The sequence below is a fragment of the Pelmatolapia mariae genome, linkage group LG18 (genome assembly GCF_036321145.2).
Source record: "Pelmatolapia mariae isolate MD_Pm_ZW linkage group LG18, Pm_UMD_F_2, whole genome shotgun sequence".
NCBI classification, from domain to species: Eukaryota; Metazoa; Chordata; class Actinopteri; order Cichliformes; family Cichlidae; genus Pelmatolapia; species Pelmatolapia mariae.
The window spans coordinates 6,750,873-6,775,185 of record NC_086243.1 but is presented as its reverse complement, the minus strand read 5'-3'; the positions used below and the strand labels follow the sequence as shown (position 1 = coordinate 6,775,185).

General features: G+C 41.9%; 1 protein-coding gene across 2 annotated transcripts in view; it reads left to right on the top strand.

The window, feature by feature from the left end:
* rem2 (RAS (RAD and GEM)-like GTP binding 2) overlaps nucleotides 1–16,580 on the top strand; it is a 34,214-nt gene extending 17,634 nt beyond the window's left edge. Inside the window, exons 4-5 of one of the 2 annotated variants that reach the window (XM_063461476.1) lie at nucleotides 2,302–2,479; nucleotides 14,922–16,580. In XM_063461476.1, coding sequence (XP_063317546.1) covers nucleotides 2,302–2,479; nucleotides 14,922–15,250 — 507 coding nt within the window. In that variant the 3' untranslated portion in view covers nucleotides 15,251–16,580. Of the gene's footprint in view, nucleotides 1–2,301; nucleotides 2,480–7,428; nucleotides 7,605–14,921 lie in introns of those variants that run through there. The other variant, XM_063461477.1, reaches the window with a different exon arrangement.
* The last annotated feature ends 7,733 nt before the right edge of the window (nucleotides 16,581–24,313 follow it).

Below are 24,313 nucleotides of genomic sequence, written 5' to 3'. Positions count from 1 at the left end.
TTTTTTTCCGAACCAGGAAAAGTTTCAGCTTGTACATCTTGTCACTTGGCAGATCTTTTTAGTTTTATAGTTGGTCTCCATCACTTACTGCAGTGAATACTTGTCTCTTTAACAACAAACATAGCTTTAATGTTTGCCGTGGGTGCTGTTAGTGTACAGCGGTTTATCATAACATAGCTCTGATGAAAGTACTGTAAGTCAATGGACCACCAAATCTGGATCCAGATTATTTATTAACACAGCTATTTGGTAACACCTCTTTGGGTTTTTCACCAAAGGAAGATACCCTTCACATTCCTTGTGCTCATTTATTACCTCTTGGCCATATGCAACTCAGGAGGTAGAGCAGGTCATCTACTAACAGGAAGGTTGGTGGTTTGATTCTTGGCTGCTGCAGTCTGCATGCCAAATACCATCGGGAAAGATACTAACTCCAAGTTTTTCTCCGATGCGTTCACTGGAGTGTTAGACAGAAAGCATAGAAAAAAGCGTTGGTCTACATAAGGCATGTTTTATAAAGGGCTTTGATTGCTCAAGTAAAGTAGAAAAGCGCTATATAAGAACCAGTCCATTTATCATGGCTTTAATGAAAGTCTAATCTCCCCGACCACAAGGTCAAACTTAAATGTAAAAGCACGTTTTAGCCACAGACAGTTCAGTTTCCTTAACCCTTTAAAGCCGGTCGGAGCGGGCACGCTCCGTTTTGCATAACTATTTTTAAATCCCTGTAGAACCGGAACGCGTAAGCTAGCTCAATAATTTTTTTTGCATATGAAACTGGAGGAGTTGTACTTACATCTTATGCCATCAGCTTGTCCTAGGTCACGGTTTCCTTCCACATATAGCTTTGCAAAAATTGCCTAAAAAGCGCTTGCAGGAACAAAAACATAATATTCCAGAGACACGCTTTGCCGATCCGATCAGCTGTCCGTAACACTTCCCACATTGAAACAGACGTCAGCGCGAACGATCGCATGTCCGCCATTACCTGCCCGAAACCGGAAGTGACGTCATTTTCGCAGAAAATGTAGTTTTTTACTTGTAGGCCTTAAAAGCCTATACTGGTGTTTTTATAAGTCATGTTTGACTTTATGCTTTTCTGAATAGTTTCTGGGATGCTTAGAACTCAAATTGCACTGATTTAAATAGTTTATTTTGATGTACATGCTGTTTTCTTTGCAAATTTGCATCATAGGATTGTTTTTCGTTTTTCCTGCAGTATATAAAAATTGGTGTATCTCAAAAATAAAACTATGAAGACACTCAAAATAGATTTCCTGTTTTTGTAAACTATTTTTTACAACTTTTTTGTATTTAATGTTTTGAGGGATAAACCTCTTAAATTTCTCCAAGTAGAAATATATGTAAAAAAAACAAAAACGATTTTCAATTTTTTTGTAGTTTATTGCACTTTTTTGCAATTAATGTAGTTACTATGGACATAATGCATACATATTATTAAAATATGGGCTATAACAGTTGTATTGATGTATAGCAACTTGAAATGCTCCCAAAAATGGCACTACAGCATGTAAAAATATAAAGTAAGCTCTGGCGGACTTGGTTCTATGGTAGGTCTTAAAGGGTTAATCTTGACTGTCTAATATCACTCACCCAACAATAGCTGTGTGACTGCTGCAACAGCAGAGAAGACATTATTTTGAAAGCATGCTAGACTGGGTCAGCAAGTGATCAGCTGGGAGGGACTGAGCCACGATTGCTTGCTGGACATGATTTTTTTCAGTTAGCTTGCCATGACCGATTTTGCACCCACGGACCACCTTCAGTCCAATGTAAACGCAGCCAGCTGAATCGAGAGGAAAAGCAACAGAGGGCAAACATGGTCCCAGGCAGTTACAAGCTGCTGTTTCTGCAAGAGCCACTCGGGCTAATTGAGCCTCTGTGACAGGAAGCCCCGATGGGATGTTGGTGCTCACTTTTAAGAGGGTCAGGCAATTCAAAGTGAAGCGTGACATGCGCATAGTCAAGTTGAGCAAAACCCCCTCTGAGTCCTCTCGTGGGACAGTGATAAAAATTTGAGTGCTTGGAAATAGCGTTGATGCCCTTCCCATGGCTTTGAACAAACACACCAGCAGGCACTGGAGAGGCAATTTTAAAAAGCAGTTGAAGGACAAATGATCAGTTTGTTGGTGGCATGCAACACGATCTTCTGTAATGGTTAGTAGACACCTGACATTCCACACCTGCTCTGCTGTCACCTGATCTCTCTTTTTACGTGTGCACACCGGTCTGCTCCACCAAGGTGTTTGTATAATACATGTTTGTGTTTGCAATTCACAGGACCTCTCCACACTGCAGTGCGATGTGTGTATCCTGGTCTTCTCAGTGACAGACAGGCGAAGTTTTCACCGCACCGCCCAGCTCCGCCTCCTTCTCAGGGAGTCCCAGCCACAAACCCCAATCATCCTTGTGGGCAACAAGAGTGACCTAGTGCGGTCCCGTGAAATCAGCTCCGAGGGTAGGTAGAAGGATGGATGCTGGTGCGTAGTATAACCTGTATATAAAAAAAGAAAGACCCATGAAGAATTCCCACATTCTTCCCAGTAACCTCCCAGTCACCCCTGTACCAACTGTAACAGGGAGCAGATTTTTAGACTGCCTCAGTGCTGAAACTGTTAGCATGGGGTTGTGGTAATATGAATACACATTACTGCAATAACATTAGTGCCTTCTCTGGATTTTAAAAGAAGACACTTTCAACACATAACTAGAATTTTAGCTGTAATCATCAAGGGAAATGTAAGAAAAAATGCATTTACACCAGTGCATTCATGATGACTCATTTATTATATTAGCAAAATCCAGAGTATGGAGGGCCACAAGTGCCAACATGAATTAAATGAATACACCATTAAATAATTTATTAAATGTTTTAAATGAATTGAATGCCCATGTAATTAATTATTTATATATCTAATTAATTAATTAATTCCCATTTTTAATCATTAATGACACATTCAATTAATTATTTAATAATTTATTTTATTCATTTTGGCATCTGTGGACCTCCATACTTTTGTGCTGCACTTTTTATTCATTTTGTATTTATGTGATTAATCTAACTAAATCCCATCTTGGATACAAATTTTGTGAACTGAAACAGAGAACCTAACATTGCATTTGCAGGGGAATGATGAAATGAACATATTATATTTTAAAAATCCAAGGATCTGGGATCTAAAATATATCTTTTTAAAAAAATATACAGATGTCATTAGTTGCTGTCTGTGTGACAATGTCCATGCTAAGTTTTGCTCAGACCGATGCTCCCGCTATAATGATCCATTATAGTCAGATAAAAGATGGACTTATTGTAACTGTCACAAGATTTTAAGTTGTAGCTGTCACCATCTTGGTTTTTTTGGAGCTAGCAGTGACCATATGAGAGATAGCTTACTATAATATTATATAACTATAATACTATAATACAATATAACTAATAAAATGCTTGTATAGAATAATTTGTCAAATCAAATTTGTATTTAAAAAAGCTTTTAGATTTGCAGACTTGATATAACATTTTTTTTAAGTTTTTTTTCGTCCTTCTATTTTCAATTCAGGATTTTTCAGTACTCTTGTGAATCTGAGGGAACAGACACAGGTACAACACCTGCATAAAAGGAACATACAAAAATAATTCTAGGCTTTCACAAACAAATCTAGAGCTCAGATGTCTTGGAAAGGCTGTGTAATTAGCTACATGGCAAGCCAATCTATTTGTCAGACAATTTAATTACAAATGCTTTTAAAAATGCATGACAAACAAATTAATCAGACATTTTCCTGCAGTAGCTTCTCTCACAAAAGAAGTGTGTTCCAGAGGTTTACTGTTTTTATTGTGAGACTAAATCTAATTAAAGTTTAAAGCGTCAGTGGTGAGCGCAGACAAATATGCAATTCCTTTGAAAATGTATAAAGTCCTCACATCAGCGCTGCAAAAATCACAGAAGCCTTCTTTGTCATTGCTGTTTTCCAGTTTTTAAACCTTTAATCTCTGCATTTGACATATCTGAGCGTGACGCAGCTGCCTAACTTTTCCATGGACTCTGCCTCATTTGTAATGTTTATCTTGTACGGGCTTATTGGAAATGATGTTTCTGGGTGAATGACGCAAGAAAAGAAACAAATGAAAAATTGTAATGCACTCGCTTTGTCCACTTTCCTTTATTCCTCCCCAAATGTAACATCCTAAACACACAATAGGATCTGGTCAGTACCGATGCTTTCGGTGCTGGTTATAATAGATAAGAATGCCTAAAAGCCCAAAATGAAAATGTTTAGTTAATAGGCACACATTTTCCCCAGAGAATAATGCTAGTGTGCTTTGTACAATTACTCATCAGTCCCTTCTGTTTACCCTCTTCTCTGCCTTGGCTCATCTGTCTCTCTCTGCACGCTGTTTTACCATAAATCTTCCTCAAGGCTGACATCATCTCCATTAGAAGCCGTCTTTGGGGATCTATCTTTGATCAGCAAAATCAATTTCTTCACTGTTTACAATATCCAGGGATTAATGCTCTGTGGTAGACTCCTCATGGGAACAAAGTTCCCATGAGGAGATCTGTTGCTACAAACTGATGAGATGTTAATATGGAGTAACTATGAAAGCTGTTTACCCCAGTTGGCTTTTTAAAAAACAATAATGTTGTATTATTCTACCGAACTCAATCAAAGTGGGCGTGATTAGGCTTTTTGAGAGTGATGAACAGAATGACTGTATAGTATAAAAATCAAATAAGAAACGTTGACCAAACACAAGATTTCCTTGGTGGTTGATTACTCACCTCTGTATACACAAGTAGCCAAATCAAGTCAAGAAACCGTAATTTCATGTTATGTATTGAGTTAAAAAAGCAGCATAAATCCCACAGATCTTAGAGTTAACTTTTCTTTGCTAAACAACCCTGCTGGGCAGCGAGCTTCGCACGCTTTTGTATATTTTTGGCGTTCGGCGCTGAAGTTAAATAAATTCAGTGAGGGAGAAACAAGCAATTCTACACTGAATTCATTTGGTGACAATCCACTGAACACAGATCAGACCACGGGCAGGTTATAACTTGGCTGGACTTTTATGGGTGAATTTTTATGAAGCTCTGCCAGGCAAACCCATTACCCGGATTTCATTAATGTTTCAAACAGGAGCTGGGTGAAGAGTGGCGGTAGCTGAAAAAAAAGAGAGAGAAAGAGTGACAGCCCAGTTTGACCTTGATCTAAATTTGTAATTGTGTCATATATGGCTGTGATCTTAAGCCTTCACTGTCATCTCTGCAGTTTCAATTTATATTCATTTATATATTTAACTCCGTGTCCCTCGGCGCTGCTTGATGTTTTGTTTTTTGTTTGTTTTCCAGAAGGCATGATTGGATAATCTCCCTTTTACAGGGCACAGCTGCTCTTACAATCTTTACGTATGTTTGTCCTCATCATATATTCACAACTGGCTGCATTTACATCCACATATTAAAAGAGCTAACAAGCAGACTCCCTCATCTCTCTCCATCTTCTCGCTGCTTGATGTCAGCGAGGCGGTTTCAAAGAGAGGGCTTTGATAAGAGGAACGGGAAGGAGAGGAGTGACGCAGGGAAGGGCAAATGTACGAGAATGCTGTGTGTATGAAAGAGAGCCTCAATTTGGGGTGATGTGTGAAATGCATAGTGGAGCGGCGCGTGCGCTGGGGAAGAGCGCGGCTTATTTTGCCCTTCAAAAGAACCACTCTGAGTTCTTACACAATCAGATTGGGCATATTTCAGCAGAGGTTATACTGTTTGTGCTACATCCATGTGCCAGTTTTGCCACACATCAATATTGTGAGTGTGCATCTCTTAAAATTTTTGTTATTAGGTAGCATTCATTTAAAAATTACTAACGGCCTGCCAGTGTTATTGAATTCTGCTCTTTTGTGACTATTAAGAAGTTTTTAAATGACCCCCACAAGCCGCTGCTGCTGGCTGTGACAGGCGTAAAAGCTAAATTGTCTCATTTGTAATCTGGACGAACTGTCATTGATCGGAGATCAGCTTCACTAGCAGATAAAATGAAAGCTTAAATTGTGAGTCTGAATCAAAGTCTGGACAGAGTGCATGTTAGCCCTTACTCGACTCAGCTTTTAATGCTAAAGCAATTTTGATGTGAACATCCAGTGACTTACTGTAATGTGGAATGATTGCTCGTCCTGCCAAACTGTCCTAAAAAAGCCAACTCATCTCTGCAGCTCTACCGTGCATTTACTTTTAACTCTTTGGATTGTTTTTATTACTGTAAATGTACATAGATCATTTAAGTGGAACCCAGTGAATAAATAAAACCTTTTCAAACCACCTATAATAAAGCTAGGCTAGATAACGTGTACTCATATCACATAACAACAGAGTCAAAGTAAATATGTGGACCCTGATATTATTTTAAGGACCTGTTGGGGACAAAAGAAAAAGTAAGCGGTAGGGCCATGAACATGTTTTAAATGAGATGCAAATGATATGCTGATGTGCTAAAGGTTAACAGTCAACATCACAGAGTTGAGCAAAATACATGGTCATGTCATGGTCATGGTTTACAGCTGGAAAAAGACAGAGTGCCCATTTTATGTTGAGAAGTAGTTGCTGCAAAAAGTGATTATCTTGGAGTTTGTTTATGTGTCAGGGTCAGGTAAAAGTAAAGGCAAAGCTGTTGAGTTACTAGTCCAGAGCATATATTTGTGCCATATTGCACAATGATATAAGTATTATTAATCAAGATTAATAGGCTGAGTATTGTGTACACATATTGGACTGTACTTGCTCACATAAAAAACCTAACGATCGGCACTATATCAGCACTGTGTTGTCTTTGTGCTTTGGCGTGAGAAGCAACAAGAATTTACCTACCTGTTGCTATAAGGTTTTATTGATGGGTTTGTTTTGGAGCATTTCTGACCCCTAGTGGCCAAAATATGATATTTGCTGCTTTAATATTAAATAAACCATAAAGAAAGGGTTTGGGCTGGCAATAATAACAAAGCTTTGAGGATTGTTAGTTGGCAAACTGAATTTGATAAATCAATGTTAGATTTTTATCTGCAGTAATGTCAGACAATAATATGTCAACTACTGTGTGCTTTTAATGAAATTTGGTCAGAAACATGCATTCGGTGTATTTGCATTGTGGTATATTTGAAATAACTACACTTATCCTTGGTTATAGATGTCTCTTTATACATCAATCAATAAAATGCAGTGAATAAACAAAAGAGGAATCTAAATCAAATCAATATTTGGTGTGACCACACTTTGACTTCTTCTAGGCACACTTGCACACAGTTTTTAAAGGAACTTGGCTTGCAGGTTGTTCCAAACATCTTGGAGAACTAACCACAGATCTTCTGTGGATGTAGGCTTCCTCACATCCTTCTGTCTCTTCATGTAATCCCAGACACACTCTTCGGATCTTCGGGGCCATACCATCACTTCCAGTACTTCCAGTACTTCTTTACGCTGAAGATATTTCTTAATGACTTAATGGCTGTATGTTTGGGGTCGTTGTCCTGCTGCAGAAAACATTTGGGGTCAATAAACAATCATTCATTTTTCTGAAAGCATTCTTTGTTTAAAGCATTTTTCTCACCTGCCTAAAACTTTTGCACAGTACTGTACATAGTTATACATTAGATTAATTTATGGATTTAGGATTATCATTAAATTTCTATAAAGGATATTGTTATTGGCATGGTTTAAGTTTCAAGACACAGTAGGCTGTTGATTTCTTGTTTTCCTCAAGCTTTGTATAGTCAAAGGCTGATGCTGATCAAAATCAGTGGAAACACGGTTTAGGGGAAATTCTTGTTTGTTTTGGGGGGTTTTGCTTTTTTTGCTGTGCAACTTAAATCAAGGCAGCAAGTGCAAAAAGTGCACGTTGGCGCATGCACGTCGCTGTCAACTCGAGTTGGCTCTCGGCTTCAGCGTACACTTGATGATGTGAGTAGAAAGAGGCGGTAGAGAGGGTAGGAATGAATAATGAGAGATGCCTATACTCAGCAGATTCTTTTGTCATAAAAAAACAACAACAACAACAAAAAAAGGGGGGATTGTGGTCAGCGATATGCAAATGCTGCATCCCTGTTCCCGGGGCGCCTGACAACAATGTTCTCATGTTGTCTCTGGACAGGCCACGTGTAAATTTTTTTGTTTTTTTTCTGACATGTGAACTTGACAGAGGCAGCTCTCCGACCTGCTTGCCTAGCTAACATCCTTCTAAAAGTACCTGAGGCCTTTCTGAGAGAGCTAAAGTCATAAAGTCTATTTATGGCATGTACAGTGACACTTTTATGCTGCTATGTCTCACCTACCCCCTCTTGCTACATCTCTCTCTGCCTCTCTATCCTCATCACCCAGTGATACACACACTGTCACTCTGGGAACATATTTATCATTTGCTCAATATGGTGTTGGTGTGGCCTTGCTCCTCAGGGCTTTGATTAATATGCACTCTGGCTCCGTTTGCTTAGTCAACGTTCTTTCTGTCTTTCCCCTCCTGTCTCCGTCTGTCTCCTTCCCCTTCTCCTGCATGTTCACATCATCTGCCGTCTCGCATGTCATTCCCTGTCGGGATCTCCTTCTTGCTTTATGAGTCACATTTCCTCCTTTTCATCACTGTTGTCTTTCTTCATCAGTCTTTTCTTTTCTAATGGTCAGGATATAGGTAGAGAGCCCCATCCCTTGTCTCATCTCCTCACCATGTTTTCTCATCTTGGTTGCTTTCCTCTTTGCTCTCCCTTCTTTTTTCCCCCTCTTTCATCTCCTTTCTGTTCTCCTGTCCTCATTTTATTTCCTATTCGTTTCCTCCTACCTCCTCTGCTCTTGATATCTTTCTTTCCTTGTCTCATCTCGTTGTCTCAGCTCCTCTCCATATTCTTCCTCCCACCTCTCTCCTTCTTACCTTCTGTCTTCATTTATTCTCGTCATCTTTCTTGCTTTTCTATTCATCTCCTCTTATTTCTCTCCTTTCCTTTCCTTTTCTCTTCTTCTGCTTTTCTCCTCCACTCATTTCCTTTGTTTTGTTGCTTATTTTCCTGTCACCTCTTCACTTTTACTTTTGTCTGACCTCCTCTTGCTTTCGATCTGCTCCTTTGCTTCTTTTATCTCGTTTAATGCTCTTACCTCATCTTTTTATTCTCTCTTCTCCTTTTGCTTCATCCTCTCATGTTGTACCCCTCTCAGCCCTCTCCCCCTTCAATTCAATTTTGCAAGCTCCCTTTTAACAGGTTATTCAATCAGCTGTTGTAGGTATTAGTAAAAGTCCTGGTAATCTGGTCTGGGATTTGCTGTATTTCCTCTCTCTCTTACCTCACCCACTATTAGGTGACACTGCAGAGGTTCAACAGCTGCTGTGTGCTTGGATTATTAGACCCAGATCAAATCTGGAGCTGTTTTTCCCTAGCACAATACCCGTGTAACACTGGTGTGCATATGTTCATGCTCTGCAAAAGCAGCCACACCAAAACCAGACTGACAAGTTGCATTGGAATGGCCTTAATTTGAAATATAATATCATAATATAATGTAAGCATTATAGGATCAATGTTTTGAACTCATTTTCAGGTACAAGTCCATATCCAAGAAAACAAGCCAAACTCACCATCCAACTGAAAGCCCTGAAAAATTTTGGAAGAAAACTTTAAGTCACCATGAGATGATCATATGTGACCACATAGAAGAATTCTGTTATTTTACAGCCTGGTTTTTGTTCTTCTTCTTGGAAACTTTATTAAATCTTTTGTCACCTACTTCTTTGCTTCACCCACTGATTGGCCATTTAATTAAAAGTCCCACAAGAAGTAAGGTTAACCCTATAATGCCCTTTGTATCATATTTGATACATGAGTTTCTGAGACCTCTATCTCATCAACAAGATCAATACTTGCTATAATTTCAAAATCTTATGGACAACCCCCCTTTTTTTGGTCTAAAATGAACATTGTTGTTAGCAAAAAGTTACCAAAAATGCCCAATGTATCAAATGTGATACAAAAATTATATAATAAATATATAATAAAAATACCACATTCACAACATGATATAGCAACAAGGTTTTTGTGGAATTTGTTATAAGGGTTAATAAACATCTCAGTTCCAAAAAATCAGAATTTTCTGGCTTTTTTTTTGATGGGTTGGGTCTTACAGGGTTAAGATGATCAGATTTTGTTTTGATGTTCTGTCTTTGACATACAGTTAGGGGAGTCATTTTTGATCAGCTCCTGAATTTGTTAAGTTTTACTCACAAAGAAATGAAAAACAGTCTCTAATTTTACTGTAGTTTTTAATGGAGAGAGACAGAATACCAATGAGATGCAAATGATATGCTGATATGCTAGCAAACCCCCCCAAAAACAGAAGATTGTAGACCTTCATATAAGTCTCCTGCACACGCTACAAGACCATCAGCAAGAAGCTTGGTTAGAAAGTGACAACTGTTCGTGCAATTATTTGAAAATGAAGAAATACAAAAATGACCATCAGTCACGCTCGGTCTGAAGCTCCATGTAAGATTTAGCCACATGGGGTCAGGATGGTCATAAGAAAGGTAGTTGATCAGCCAGAAAATACACAGGAGGATGCAGATGGGACCACAGTCATGCAGAACACCACTGGCAACACACTACACCATTATTGGATTGTAATGTTGCAGCGCCTGCAAGGTCCTCCTGTTCAAGAAAGCACATGTACAGGACTGTCCTAAGTTTTCTAGTGAACATGTAAATGATTCAGGTAAAGTGCTGCGTTGCAGATGAAAGTAAATCAAGCTCTTTGGCACTGATGCAGCCTGCTATGTTTGGAGGAAGAGAAATGCTGAGGAGGACTCAAAGAACACCACCCCCTGCCCTACAGCACAAGTACCCCCACAGTCAAGCATGGAGGTGGAAACATTATGCTTTGGGTGCGTTTTTTCTGCTAACGGTACAGGATGACTTCACTGCATTGAGGGGCCAAGGGACAGGGCAGTGTCCATAAAATGTTCCTTGAGAACCTCATTCCCTCAGCTGGAACACTGATGACGGGTCGTGGATCGATCTTCTAGTATGACGAAGACCCAAATATTTATTTTACTAAATGATATGAAACTCAGTTTATACCTTTTATGTAAGTTTTTTTCTGGATTTTTAGTTGATATTCCGTCTCCCTCCCCCATTAAAATGAAATTACCATAAAAATTAGACACTGCTCATTTCTTTGTATGAGAGCAAACGTAAAAATTCAGCAGGGGATAAAATAATTAGCTCCCCCACTGTACTGCTAGAATGGTGGCTCATTTTAATCATTGCCAAAGTTTCAAATAATGACATTAGCATATTTTTAAGTAAAAGAGAGAGCATATCTAGTCATCTCAAGTACACAGCTATTTTAGGAAAAAGTCCCATAAACCTACACTATAATGCCAAACATATTTGCTTGTCTGCTTTCACATGCATATCAGCTTGAGGGAGATGCTATGCTTAATGCATAGGGTTTAATATGATGTCACCCTATGATATATGATGTCATGTTTATGGACATTTTTGACCATTCTTCCAGAAGCACATTTCTAAAGTCAGACATGGATGTTGGACGAGAAGGCCTGGTTTGCAGACTCCGCTCTAATTCATCCTAAAGGTGTTCTATGAGGTTGAGGTCAAGACTCAGTGCAGGCCAGTCAAGTTCTTCATACCAAACCCGCTCATGTTTTTATGACCCTTGCTTTATTTATGCACTGATGTGCACTCATGTTGGAACAGAAAGGAGGCACTTACAAAGTTGGGAGCATGAAATGTCACACTAAGAGTTCCTTTCACTGACACTAAGAGGCTGAGCACAACTCCAGAAAAACAACCCCTTGCCACAATCCCCCCATGCTTCAAGCTTTACACTCGGCACAATCAGTCAGACAAGTACTGTTCTCCTGGCAACCGCCAAACCCAGACTCATTCATGGGCCATGCAGACAGAGAAGCGTGATTCGTCACTCGAGAGAACACGCCTCCACTGGTCCAGTGGCCGCATGCTTTACACGCAGTGGTGCTTGGTGATGTGAGGCTTGGAAGCGGCCACTGAAACCCATTCTATCAAGCTCTCTATGCACGGTTGTTGAGCTAATGTGAAGGCAGCATGAAGTTTGCAGGTCTGTAGCATCCGCTGACCCCGCTCTGCAATTTTACGTGGCCTATGACTTTGTGGCTGAGCTGCTGTTGTTCCCAGTCTCTTTCACTTCGTTACACCACTAACAGCTGACTATGGAATACTTAATAGTGAGGAAATTTCATGACTGGACTTGTTACACAGGTCACATCCTGTCATGGTACTATGCTGGAATTCACAGTGCTCCTGAAAACAACCCATTCTTTCCCAAATGTTTCTGATTTTATATACCTGTGGCCATAGAAGTGATCGAAACACCTGAATTCAATTATTTGGATGGCTGAGTGAATACTTTTGGCAATACAGTGTACTACTCAGAGCATCAGTTTGTGAGTGGAACCCAGTCGGAACGTGAAGAGGTAACCTTTAGATATGGCCTGTCTTTGTCTGTACCTCGCTAAACCAGCACGTTACAGACGAAGAGGAGAGAAGCAGTTTACAATAAAACAAAAGAGAACTATTTTGAACTGTGAACCAAACAGAGCCATTGTAATAGAGTCTGAGATTTAAGAAATACCTGGGGATATTACCTAAAGATGGAACACACATTGTGCATTAAACATAAGCTAAGGATAAGTGAAAAAAATGGAATGCACATTTATGTTTTTATGCAATTATTGGTCTAAAAAAAGCTATAAATCTTTTATTGTTCAGAAATATTCCAATTAGAGTTCATTGTAATGTGCATTTAATAGAAGAATCAGAACTACTCAGGAGAGCCTCAGTCATTCTGGCACACTGAATATAAAATTACATAATTGAAAGGTTCAGCTTATCTGAATTTGCTTTACTTTTTGTGCTGTTTTCCATCCATTGTGCGTAGACAATTGAGTTTTTATCAGCACTTCATCTGAGTATTATTGTGCTCTTGACATCATTTTTTCTAAACTAATACTCTAAAATGTCCTCACAAAACCCAAACATAATTGTTCTACAGCTGTGACCTCTTCCCGCTGCCGTCATTTTAAGTTCCTGCGGTGTATTTTTAAAAACAGTTATTGTGAGTGCCAATAATACACTTAAAAGACCTTTCCAGCGCGTGGCTGCTTGTGAGCTCTCAGATTTTAGCTCTGTGCAGAGCAGGAGTGAAGTAAAAGCTAAAGCACAGTTGAGGGAGAACGGTGGTTGTGCCATTTGAGTTAACAAAGAAAACCATTTGTTGTAGAATGATCTGTATCTGTCAGCTTTCCTTATCACTGTGGCTTGTTTGGCCAGGGACAGACGGGCGCTTTTAGCTGATATCCTGAGCCTTGTCAACAACATGCTTAGTCACCTGTCCTTATTCACGAGAGTCACACTGAGATAGAAAGCATTTCCCTGCTGCCAAGAGATTTGAGCTTATACAGCCCAGGCCACATTTAACCCCATCTTGGCTGAACTGTCTCACTGTGTCCTTGTGGACTCACCTGTGATTGCTGATTTTACAAATGCACAATAATCAAGGCCTTGTGGTAGAATTAAGATTCCTTAGTTTTGTGGTGCTGTAAGAGGCAGATAAAATTACAAATAAGAAATGCACATTTCTTGATAAAAAACAACATTTGTAAATGATAGAGAGCTGTTTGTACTGCAAGTTTCTTATTGTACTAATTTATTTCAGCTGCATCACAGTCTTCCTCAACTGACGACGTTACATCCGTTGTCATGGAGTTGCATCTGTTCGTATATGATGACTTCATACTTCATAGTATTTTTGTAGAATTTGGGAAAAGCAACATAACCCTAACCCCAGGTTGGCTTACTTTTCTTCCAAGTCTTTTAACAGTAACACAAGACCTCCATAGGTGGTTGGAGGTTGCTCACGCAGAACTTAGCAAATCCATCTCCAAAACACGAGTAAACTACGGTGGCCCTGAGAGTTCAAACGCACTGCAACTTTAGAAAAATCAGCAAGTAGAAGAATGGCAAAAGAACAGAAAACACAATGGAAGTATATGAAAAAAAACCTCACAAAATACAATGGAAGTGTTTTGGGGGAGAGAGTAACGACAGAACAGCTTTCAGAAGTGACAGAAAGGGAAACATGCGAATGATCTCACTGAGACACGTTTAAAAGAAGCCGACGATGTGTCTGTGTGAGGGGGAAGAATATGCAGGTAATGTGTGTCTTAAATGCATGATTCATATAACACTGCAGAGCCATGTTTTCTAGTAGCCATTCTGTCACATTATTGTTGCCTCAGAAGCTTCAACTTTGTTTTTTTTCTATTTCCATTGTGTTTTCTATGCTTTTGAAACATTTCTTCTTTGTGTTTTCTTAAGTTGCAGTGCTTTTGAACTCTGTGGGCCACCTTGGTAAACCACATCAGGACATGTGACAGGAAATAATTTGATTTCTAGTCTCAATGTTCATGAGTGAGAAATATAATGTTGTTTTTAAACGCATAAAATAGCGCAGTCTAAAACCCACCACAGTTCCCCTTCCTCTTTTATTTCTCTTTTACTGCCGTAGCTTTCAGGCACAGTTTCAGAAGCACATTACACGGGGGAGAGTCCAATCCTCCCATCTCACACAGTCGGTCACGATTTTCTGTGAAAGGACTTCCAAACACTTAGAAAGCTAATAGAGATTTCAAAACTGCAGTGAGTGAGCTCTCAAGTGCTACCTCGTGGTGATACACATCACACAGCAGCTGGGCTGTTTTCACAATCCAGTGTCCGTAAATTTCAAACTGCTGCCTCTAAATGCCGTCTACAGCTGACATTATGTAGATCCTTAGTTATAAAATGCTTCCCAAATGTCTCTGTTTCCAACCAGAGGCCCAGTCCAGCGCCATGATGTTTGACTGCCTGTACTTGGAGCTCTCAGCCTCCTTAGAACACGGCACCAATGAGCTGTTGGAGGCGGCAGTGCGGACCGCGAGGGGAGACTGCGTGGGCCCCGGATGGACGGACGGTGACCCCGGTGCTGGCCGCAGGGAGAGCCTGACGAGCCGGGCCAAGCGCTTCCTGGCCGGTCTCGTGCCCCGATCGTACGGCCGAGACAGGGACCGGGATCGAGGTCGCTACAGGGAGATGAGCCGCCACAGGGGCAGCAAAATCCTTCGGCAGAAGTCCCGCTCCTGTCATGACCTCAGTGCACTGTGACACACACCCACACACATAAATGCAGGCAAATAGACACACTCAACATGAACACAGACATACACCAAATTGAAAGACATGGAGGTGGGTGGGGGGCTAAAAGACTGAGGAGTAAAAGGAGATCGAGCTGGAGGGACAACATGAAAAGGACTGGAGCAGGCTCACAGGAACGGGAAAATTAGAGAGGTGTAAGGAGAGAAATTTAGCCGCTGCAGAGGAAGGTCAGGGGAGGAGAAAGTGGGAGAAACAATGAACAGATAGCCCGAAACCCATTTCGGGAGAACAAAAAATCAACGATAAGGAGGTGAGCTCCATTTGTTGCTCCGGCTTAGGTGAGTCAGTGAGCACTCATTACCTGATGAGAGGGAAGATTAGCAAGAGAGTTGGATCAAGCTGGCGATTTGACGCTTAATGTCACGAAATGAGAAACAGACTGGGGTCACAAATAAACACACACCCAAGTAGCACGCACTGATAATGTAGAGACTGATAGCAATCTAATGTATACCTGTTATAGACCCTGTTTTATAGCATGCAGAGTAGACGATTTAAGACATGATCCTGTAGGTTTTACATTACACGATTCTGTACCTCAGTGGCCAATAGCTAATGCACAATCTAGCTAGTGTCTCTAGCAACGCCATCTCAAAGGCAAGACTATTTATAAAAGTGCTCCATCTCCACGCATCTTTGGCCAGTTTCCACACTGCATCCACTGTTCTGTCCCCATATTGATTTAAAGTAGTGTTTGATGATACTGCCTGTGGCACATGTTCATTTGAGACTTTTATACACGGTTTAAAACGTCAGCACCCAAGCCATAACTTTGCTGAACGCACCACGAGTGATCAGCACAAAGAACCCTTTACTGGAGGATGTGAAGCAAAGGAGAAAAGGTCAAGACGGCTATAAGGACTAAGCCGTTGGCAGGGATAACCAGACTGAACTCTTCTTCAATCGAAGCTGAGTCACACACTGAGATACTCTTGAAGCGCAGGAGGACAAAACAAGAAAACCTAATCTACCTGTGGCTGTTTGATGTATTCCTTCTCTTCCCTTTTTTACCCACCGGCATCATTATTATTATTATTATGATGATTCTTATAATCAATATTATTATTGTTATTATTATTATTATTATTATGTGTGTTTCGACTGAATTCTGTGGGGGCTGGCCACACAGGTGACCCAGAAAAGAACGTTCTGGAAACGTTGTTCTGATATCTCATCAAGCATGGCGGCGTCACTGACACTTCCTCACTTGTTTGTCATCGTCTACTGAGCACTCTCGTCTTTACCACTGAGAATAAATAAAGATTTCTTTGACATCCAATCCGAGTGTCTCGTCAGTTTTTTAAGACGCCACTAGAAAACGAGCGCCTCATTACAGCTGTCAGTCACACTGAGGGATGGTGTAATAAACCATCAGATGACTCGCAGGTATTGTGGACAGACTGGGAGATGGATTCTCAGGACACTGGCTCCATTTAGGGCTAAGCAGCAAAAAAGATGCTTCCTCATCATTGTGCGCCTGTAACAAAATCTTAGGGTAAAAATAGAGCGGAGGAAGGAATATGAACCAAGGCTTAACAATATGAACTGGGAAGCAGATTTATCAATCAGCTTAGACCAAAACCTTTGGTCTCAGATTTGCTTAAAAACCTTTCAATGGATCAGAAATCCCAGTTTGCAATTAATACAATACAAAATATTACATAGAGTGCACTATACTGGTCATAGGATGTTCAAGATGGGCTATATGTCTTCCAACAACTGCTCACACTGTCTAGCAAATACACCGGACAATTACATCCACGCTCTTTGGTTCTGTCCACCAGTTCAGAAGTTTTGGCGTGAGATATGTGAAGACTTATCAAAGTGTCTGAAATGTAACATTCCAGCCTCCCCTTTAGTATGCTTGCTGAGCAACTTGGATGAGGTCACTGCAGAAATAAACACAGCCCACATTGTTTTTACAGCCCTATGCATTGCCAAGAAAACGGTCCTCCTTAACTGGAAAAATAAAAATAATCTTAATTCTAATCAATATAAAAACCATCTAATAGATCACATTAGTCTTGATACAGCCTCTGCCACCACATTTGATCAATCCCTTTGGGCTCCTTTGATCGGCTTCATCACCTAGTGGGGGTGGGGGGTCATGGTTTGGTCCTGCCTTCGCTATTGTGGCTGATATGGGGGTAGGGACGGCCTTAGGGCGTCTGGGGAGTCCCTAGGGACGTTTTCCCTGGAGGGCCTAACCCGGGGGATGTGGCCATGACCTGGTTAGGGGCTCTGATGGCTCCTAGATGGTGTTTTCCTTGTGGCTGCGTACAGCGGAGATGGGGGAGGGTCTGTACTGGCGGACGTTGGTTACTGGCCTGGTTGCCCCCGGGTGGGTCCGGGACGGGCGTGGAGGCTTGGGGGTCTGGGGGTGCTCCGCCCCCGGTCTGGGGTGCTGGCAGGGCCTTGGGGGCTTGGGTCCTGGCTGTTGTGTCGCCGGGGCTGTGGGCGGGTGGGTGCAGGGGGGCTCAGCCCCAGTGCAGGGGACCTCTGGTGCATCAGCCCAACTAGGGGGCTCTCTAACTGGTGGGGAGGCTGTTATATCTTTGCAGGTGGTCTCCTCTCTACAGGAGCTCACTTTGCAGGTGGGGGAGAGAAATAGGAGAGGTAGAGAATGAACTCAACCTGGGTGTCTATTGTCTTGTGTAGTTTGGGAGATGATTGGATGATGGGGTGGGTGCAGTTTTCTCTGCGGTGGAGTCGGGTGGGCTGCCCCGGACTCTGTAGGGCTGGGCGGTGCTGCTGCTGTGGGCCCCGGGCCGGATGGGCCTGGGCCCCCTTGCCCTGGTGGTTCCAGAGTTGGGGGTGCCTACTGGGGTCAGCGGGGGAGCTGGCCCCAGGGAGGGGCCGCTTGCCCCTCCCTTTCTTCCCTCCCCATCCTCGGCTACCTCCCTCTTCCCGCTCTACCACACCCACCCACACACGCAGGGCTTGGGGTGCAGATATGTCACCAGGGTGCAGGGGAGGCACCCCCACCTCTGTCCCCTTCTGGCCACCTGTGCCTCAATTTTATTCTGCAACCTAGACATCCACATTACTCACACTCTCACATAACACATACATATAGGGCCTTGGGGGTGGGCACGTTTTACAGCATCCAGAGGATGGTCGGTGTATTCCAACCCACCTCTGGCGCTGGTGCCCTACCCTCAATTTTAATGCATATAGACACTGAGGGTTTTCGGGAGGAGCCGTGCTGCTCTCTGGCAGGAAGCACCATGCCCCCCTGTGTTTTAAATGCACTTTAGAACAGCACACAGCAACACTACATATGAGCGGGCCGAGGGAGATTTGGGGTCTTCACTCACCCCGGTTCTGTTAGCCGTCAGGGCTGGGGGGCTGGGAGGAGGTGCTGGCCGTCAGATTGGGGTCTGCGATGCGGGGCCTCCCTGCTACTGCAGATAAGGAGGCGGTCCGCTTGCCTCCACCCCAGAGAGAAGGGTTACACCTCCTGGGTCTAGGTGCGGCTTGCCCCTCGGGGGGCGGGGGTACCTGGACCTGGGATATAGAGTATGTTTGGGGAGTGTGATTGTCTGATTTGTGTCTGTCTACACGTTGGGTAAGTGCCGAGTATTTGGTTGTGTATATGGGGGTGGGGATGCACATTTGAGTCTGCGTGCGCCTGTTCGTCTGTGTCTATATGTCAGGTTGGGCCTTAGACTCGACCTCTCTGGGAACATCTCAGGCCCTCCAAAGTACGGAGGCCTATCTCCCCTCACCACACTCCCTGCCGGTGGCTGATGCCCTCAGACGTTGGTGTGCTGGTGGTTCTTGTCGGCTGGGGCTGGGCATTCATGTATGTACCGGCTCACTCCTGGTGGCCGATTGGCAGGGCCTGGTGCCTGTGGCCCGGCTGGGCCCCTTCCGGGGGGTGGGGTGTCCTCAGGCCTCTGGCCTCTGGGCCTGAAGCTCGGTCCTCTCTGGCGCAGCTGGCTGCCGGCAGAGCCCGCGGGCACGCCACTGCAACCCCCTCTGGCCTCTGCTCTGTGGCTGCTGGGTGACCTCTCGTTTGGGGCTCTACTCAGCTCTTCCCAGGAGGGTGGCACGGTTCCCCCCCTTTGGTGGTCCTCCTTGGGTCCTTGTACTCTGGGGCCTCTGGATGTCTGGGGCCTGGATCTCCTCCATACCTGCTTCATGCCCTGGGGGACGGGGCTATGGCTCCCCACACTCCCTAGCAGATCGTTACATGGAGAAACCTTCGGAATACAAGCATGCTTATCCACACAGGTGTACACATGGGTGTTCACAGACACAAACTACACCATTCTTGGCTGCTACCTCAAAGCACATTGTGCGCTGTCTATCTTGCGTGCTGCACAATAACATTTAATATTTAGTATCTACTGTTATCTACTGCTAGCTAGTTTATTGTGATGGTGCTGTATTTATTATGTTGCTGTTTTTTGTTTGTTTGTTTTCTCTTCTGTTTTTTTTCTCCATACAGGTGATCCAGGTGTTTTGTTTGTTTTCTCTTTCTTTCTTCTCCCCTTTCTCACCATCTCTTCTCCCCTCTATTTTTCTTTCTCTCCCTCTCTTTCTTTCATTCTTTCTCCCTGTCCTATCCCCCAGTCATGTCTGTCCCGACTGTAACAACCAAAAATAAAATAAATACATAATTATAATAAAGGTCAATCAAATGGACCAATATGGCAAGGCCATGATGATCCACTTGGTAAAGTAAATCCGCTTGGCATCTCGCTTGGCCTTAAGACAACAATTCTGATGGCTAAAGATCCAAACGGGACAGGGGGAAAAAAAACAAACAAAAAAAAAACAATATGAACTGCCCGAACTTCACCATATATACAGAACACTTGTAATTTGTGTGAAATGATAAATTACCTTCTTAATGATGAGAGTGCAAAAAACAAATCCTTCTATAGCACTCGCTCCTAGCCTTTTCAGTCTTACAAACCTGTGCAGTACCTTGCAGATCAACTGAAGTACCCCTTTGTTCACACAGCCCTCTGCTCTGAATATGCTCATTTAAACTGATGGTATATTGATTTTATTAATATGAAAGTGAATATCATTACAATTTTTGTAGTTGAGTTAGTAGATAAACAAAAGCACACCATTTGCCTTTAGTTTAACCATTGTTTTTAGCACTATATAGGCTATCTGTAGCTTTGAGCTAACTACTTTAAGTCTTTCTAAATGTACCTCGCGCAAACTGTGTTGCTTACTGTGGATAAAACATCAGTGCTTAAGGTCAAAGACCTCAATCAAGTCAGTTGTAGCCAGATGTTGTGACTCAATAAATACATTAGCTTACATACATATACAGGAGTTAAATTGTGTTGTTTTGTGGAACTTTTCTTCAAGTGTGCAGATATTTGGACATTTTAACCATTTTAGCCATTATTCCAAGCTACATATCTATTCCTTAATTTTAACTGTGTCTCTGTAGCTAAGGATTTTAAACAGGTTTGGCTAATACAATTATGTCCATAACTAATAGCTAGCTATTTCAACACTTTTAACAGTTACTTTTGCCTAACAATGTTCATCCTAGCCATTACCTTATTATTTTAGTAGGATATCCTTTTACTATCTATCTATCTATATATATTCATATTCATTCACGGTGTGAATCTCCCATTCCACAATATTCCAAAGGTGCTCCTTTAGACTGCTGGAAGCAGAAACATTGATCCATTGCTATTAAGAGACCCACGTGTGCCAAGAAAATATTCAAACAACGTTACATCACCATCAGCCTGAACCGTTTTGGTGTAATGTTGCATTGCATTATTAGCCTGAACCGTTAATACAATGCAAGATGGATCCATGATTTCATGTTATTTACCAAAATCTGACCCTACCGTACAAATCATCGCAACATAAATTCAGACTCATCATTTTCCAGTGTTCTATATCTAGTCGTGGTAAGAATATGTGAATTGTTGCCTTTGTAGCTAACAAGAGTGGCACCCTGTGTGGTCTTCTGCTGCTGCTGTTGCCCAGGTGTTTCAAGGTTGGGTATGTTGTGTACTCAGAGATCTGTATACCTTGGCTGTAACGAGGGGTTATTTGATTAACTGTTGCGTTCCTATCAACTTGAAGCAGCAATACCTTCTGCTCTAACATCAACAAGGCATTTTCACAAACAGAACTGACACTTATTGGATATTTTCCCTTTTCCAGACCATTCTCTGTAAACCTCAGAGATGGTTGTGTGTTCAGTTCAGCAGTTTCTGAAATACTGAGACCAGCCTGTTCAAAGTAACGTAAAACACATTTCTTTCACATTCTCATGCTCCATCAGTTAATCTCGACCATGTCTACATGCCTGAATGCACTGAGTTGCTGCTGTAAGATTGGCTGATTAGATATGTGTGTTAATAAGCAGCTGAACAGGCGTCCAGAGCAAAGCGGCCGATGAGCGTATGAAGATGTTCTGCAAAGAACTTGTAAATACTATTTGAACCTTATGGGCTTCAGTAGCTCCATACTTTTTGGACTTTTTAACTTCAACTTTGCTCACTTGCTAACTCAATCTCACACTCAGCTCCAACCTATTCAGTTATATATATATATATATTTTTTTTTTTGACTTTGTAATTCAGTTCCTGGTTGGGAACTGCAGCTCTGTGGTTCATCCAACTTGCATGATTTTTCTCCTCACTGACTGAACACCTAATAGTATCTCACCATGCAGAAAGTTTGGATTTATTTGGCCAGATTTTCAGATGTCTGCTTTAAGCCCAGTAAAACGGAAGTAAATGGAATTTCATCTGTACCACTCGCACTGCTAAGAACATTTAATTTCACAGAGCATAATTCCAGAGGGCAGCGTATGACGGCGGGAAAATGAAGTTAAATAGACCGTTTTCACAGCAGACATTTCATCTTGTCTAACGCTAGTTTATAAAAAATGGCTGTTAATTGCTGCATTGCAATGAAATGATTGCTGGAACTGAAGCATTGTTAATGTTTCCTGTTCTGCCTGGGACTTTTTCTTGTACAACAATAAAAGAACCACGAGTGCCCCAAGGAAGATTTATTTAGCGACCAATATGCCACATAAAGTACGAAGAAAGGCGGAAAAAAACAACAAAATAAAAAACAGCATAAGTCTCATTTTATTACTGGTTTAACCAGTTTTGTGTCTGGATTCCAACTGTGAATCACTGAGTGTAAATCTGAGAGCTAAGAGAAGGGATTGGGGGGGTCATGCCAGGAAAAGTTTCAGAGCCTTTTACGTCATGCACAAATTTTTCATGCAGTCTGGGATGAAAACAAAAACAGTGTTGTGATCTTCGGGGTATTAGTTTCTCCCTCAAAACAAAAACACAGCTAAAAATAACTATGCCCTGCCTGTTTTACTGAAGTAATCTAGTTCCAAAAATAAAGTCAGCATGGATATCACTACAGATTATATAGTGCCCCTTTAGGACTAAGTTGCTTCACCAGTACTAGAAGCTTTTTTGACAGAACAACCTAAAAAAAAAAGATGCCACGAAGAATCTGAACATTACCCGCTTTCTGCTCCACCCTAGATTTAGCAGGTGTAGAGAAAAGCCTCGGGCCAAAAGGCAAGAGCGCCACAGCCTACAACCAATCACACACGATCACATCGGATGGCTGATGTGTTTTCTTACACTGGTACAATAACTATCTGGAGTGGATACATGGGAGGACACTTGAGAGGAAGGCAAACTGGCAAAGACACAGAGAGGGGTTGAGGAGAGAGAGACTCAGAGGCAGAGATGGGATTGGAGAAAGGCTTTGAGGAGTAATGGTTGCTTGGAGACCGTTGTCAGGGAGACGATGAGTCCTAGAGTCCTTTGGCATCTCAAATGTCCTATATTTATGTTGATTTTCAGAAACAGGAGAGATTTTTTTGTGCGTGTTTGCTTTTACTTTTCTTTTTTTTTTTTTTGAATAAGCAATAGATGGTGATAAGCACGCACACACGCTGGACGGCCCTTCAAAATGACTGTGCAACGTGTCTCTCAGAAGAGAAGATGCAGAAAGGATTTTATGGCATTTTAAACAGGTCAGATAGCTGTCAGATATTTGACAGCCATACAGAATCTCTCAACGAAAAAGAAAAGGAAAATATGATAGAATTTGTTTCACTGACAGTATATCAGTCTCTTAAATCGTGACAGATATCCTCCCTCTCTCTGTATTTCTGTCGCTGACTCATTCTGTGGGCATTTACTGTGATTTTCGGGCAAAAGAATACTTCTCGGGAGCAGGGAAGACAGGGAGCTTAAAAGACGAAACACCACCTACTGCGTGCCAGAGAAAGGCTGTCAAACTTACTCCTCACTTTGCACCACAGATAGACTATTTTCAGTAAGTGCTGTGCATAACTAATAAGGAGCATATTTCCCTGATATGTTGGTATGGGCATGTAAGCAAGGGGGTAATGATGGTAACCGGGACCGGGACACGTGGAGGCTGCAGAGATGCCCGCAACACTGGTATGGCAGGGCACTAAGTGGCATTGGAGGGAATCGTTGCTGCATCTCTGGGGAATTCATGTGATTTGTTTTCAAGGAGCAACGGCTCATTGTACCTCAAAGGTCATTGTTTTTCTGCTTTGTCTCATGAGTGCACAGAGCCGATTATACATTCGCAGAGCTACGATAACCAAAACGCAACAAAAGGAGTGAGGATGAGCCAGACGATAGCCTGACTATCTCCCGCTGATGTAATGAAAACTGTTTTGGTCAAAGCTGCGGTGAACAATAAGGCCAGGGGATTGTAATAACAACCTCATTATGCACTGAATTCCCCACACAGTGCTCCCCACATTTTCATTAATGTGGTCAAAACGTGTAAGCAAAGCCGTGTGTTGCAAAATATGGCAAGCCTAAAAAAGATTCAATCTTTAGAACTAGAGAAAGTTTATTTATTTATTAATCACTGCTATAAATCAATCACTTTAAAGGAGCTGAGTAGATCTGTTCTCAATGTTGTCTTTACTTTCATGGGTATTTGAAACTTAGCTTAGCATTATTGTGCTAAGATTAAGTTTAATTTTAGCTA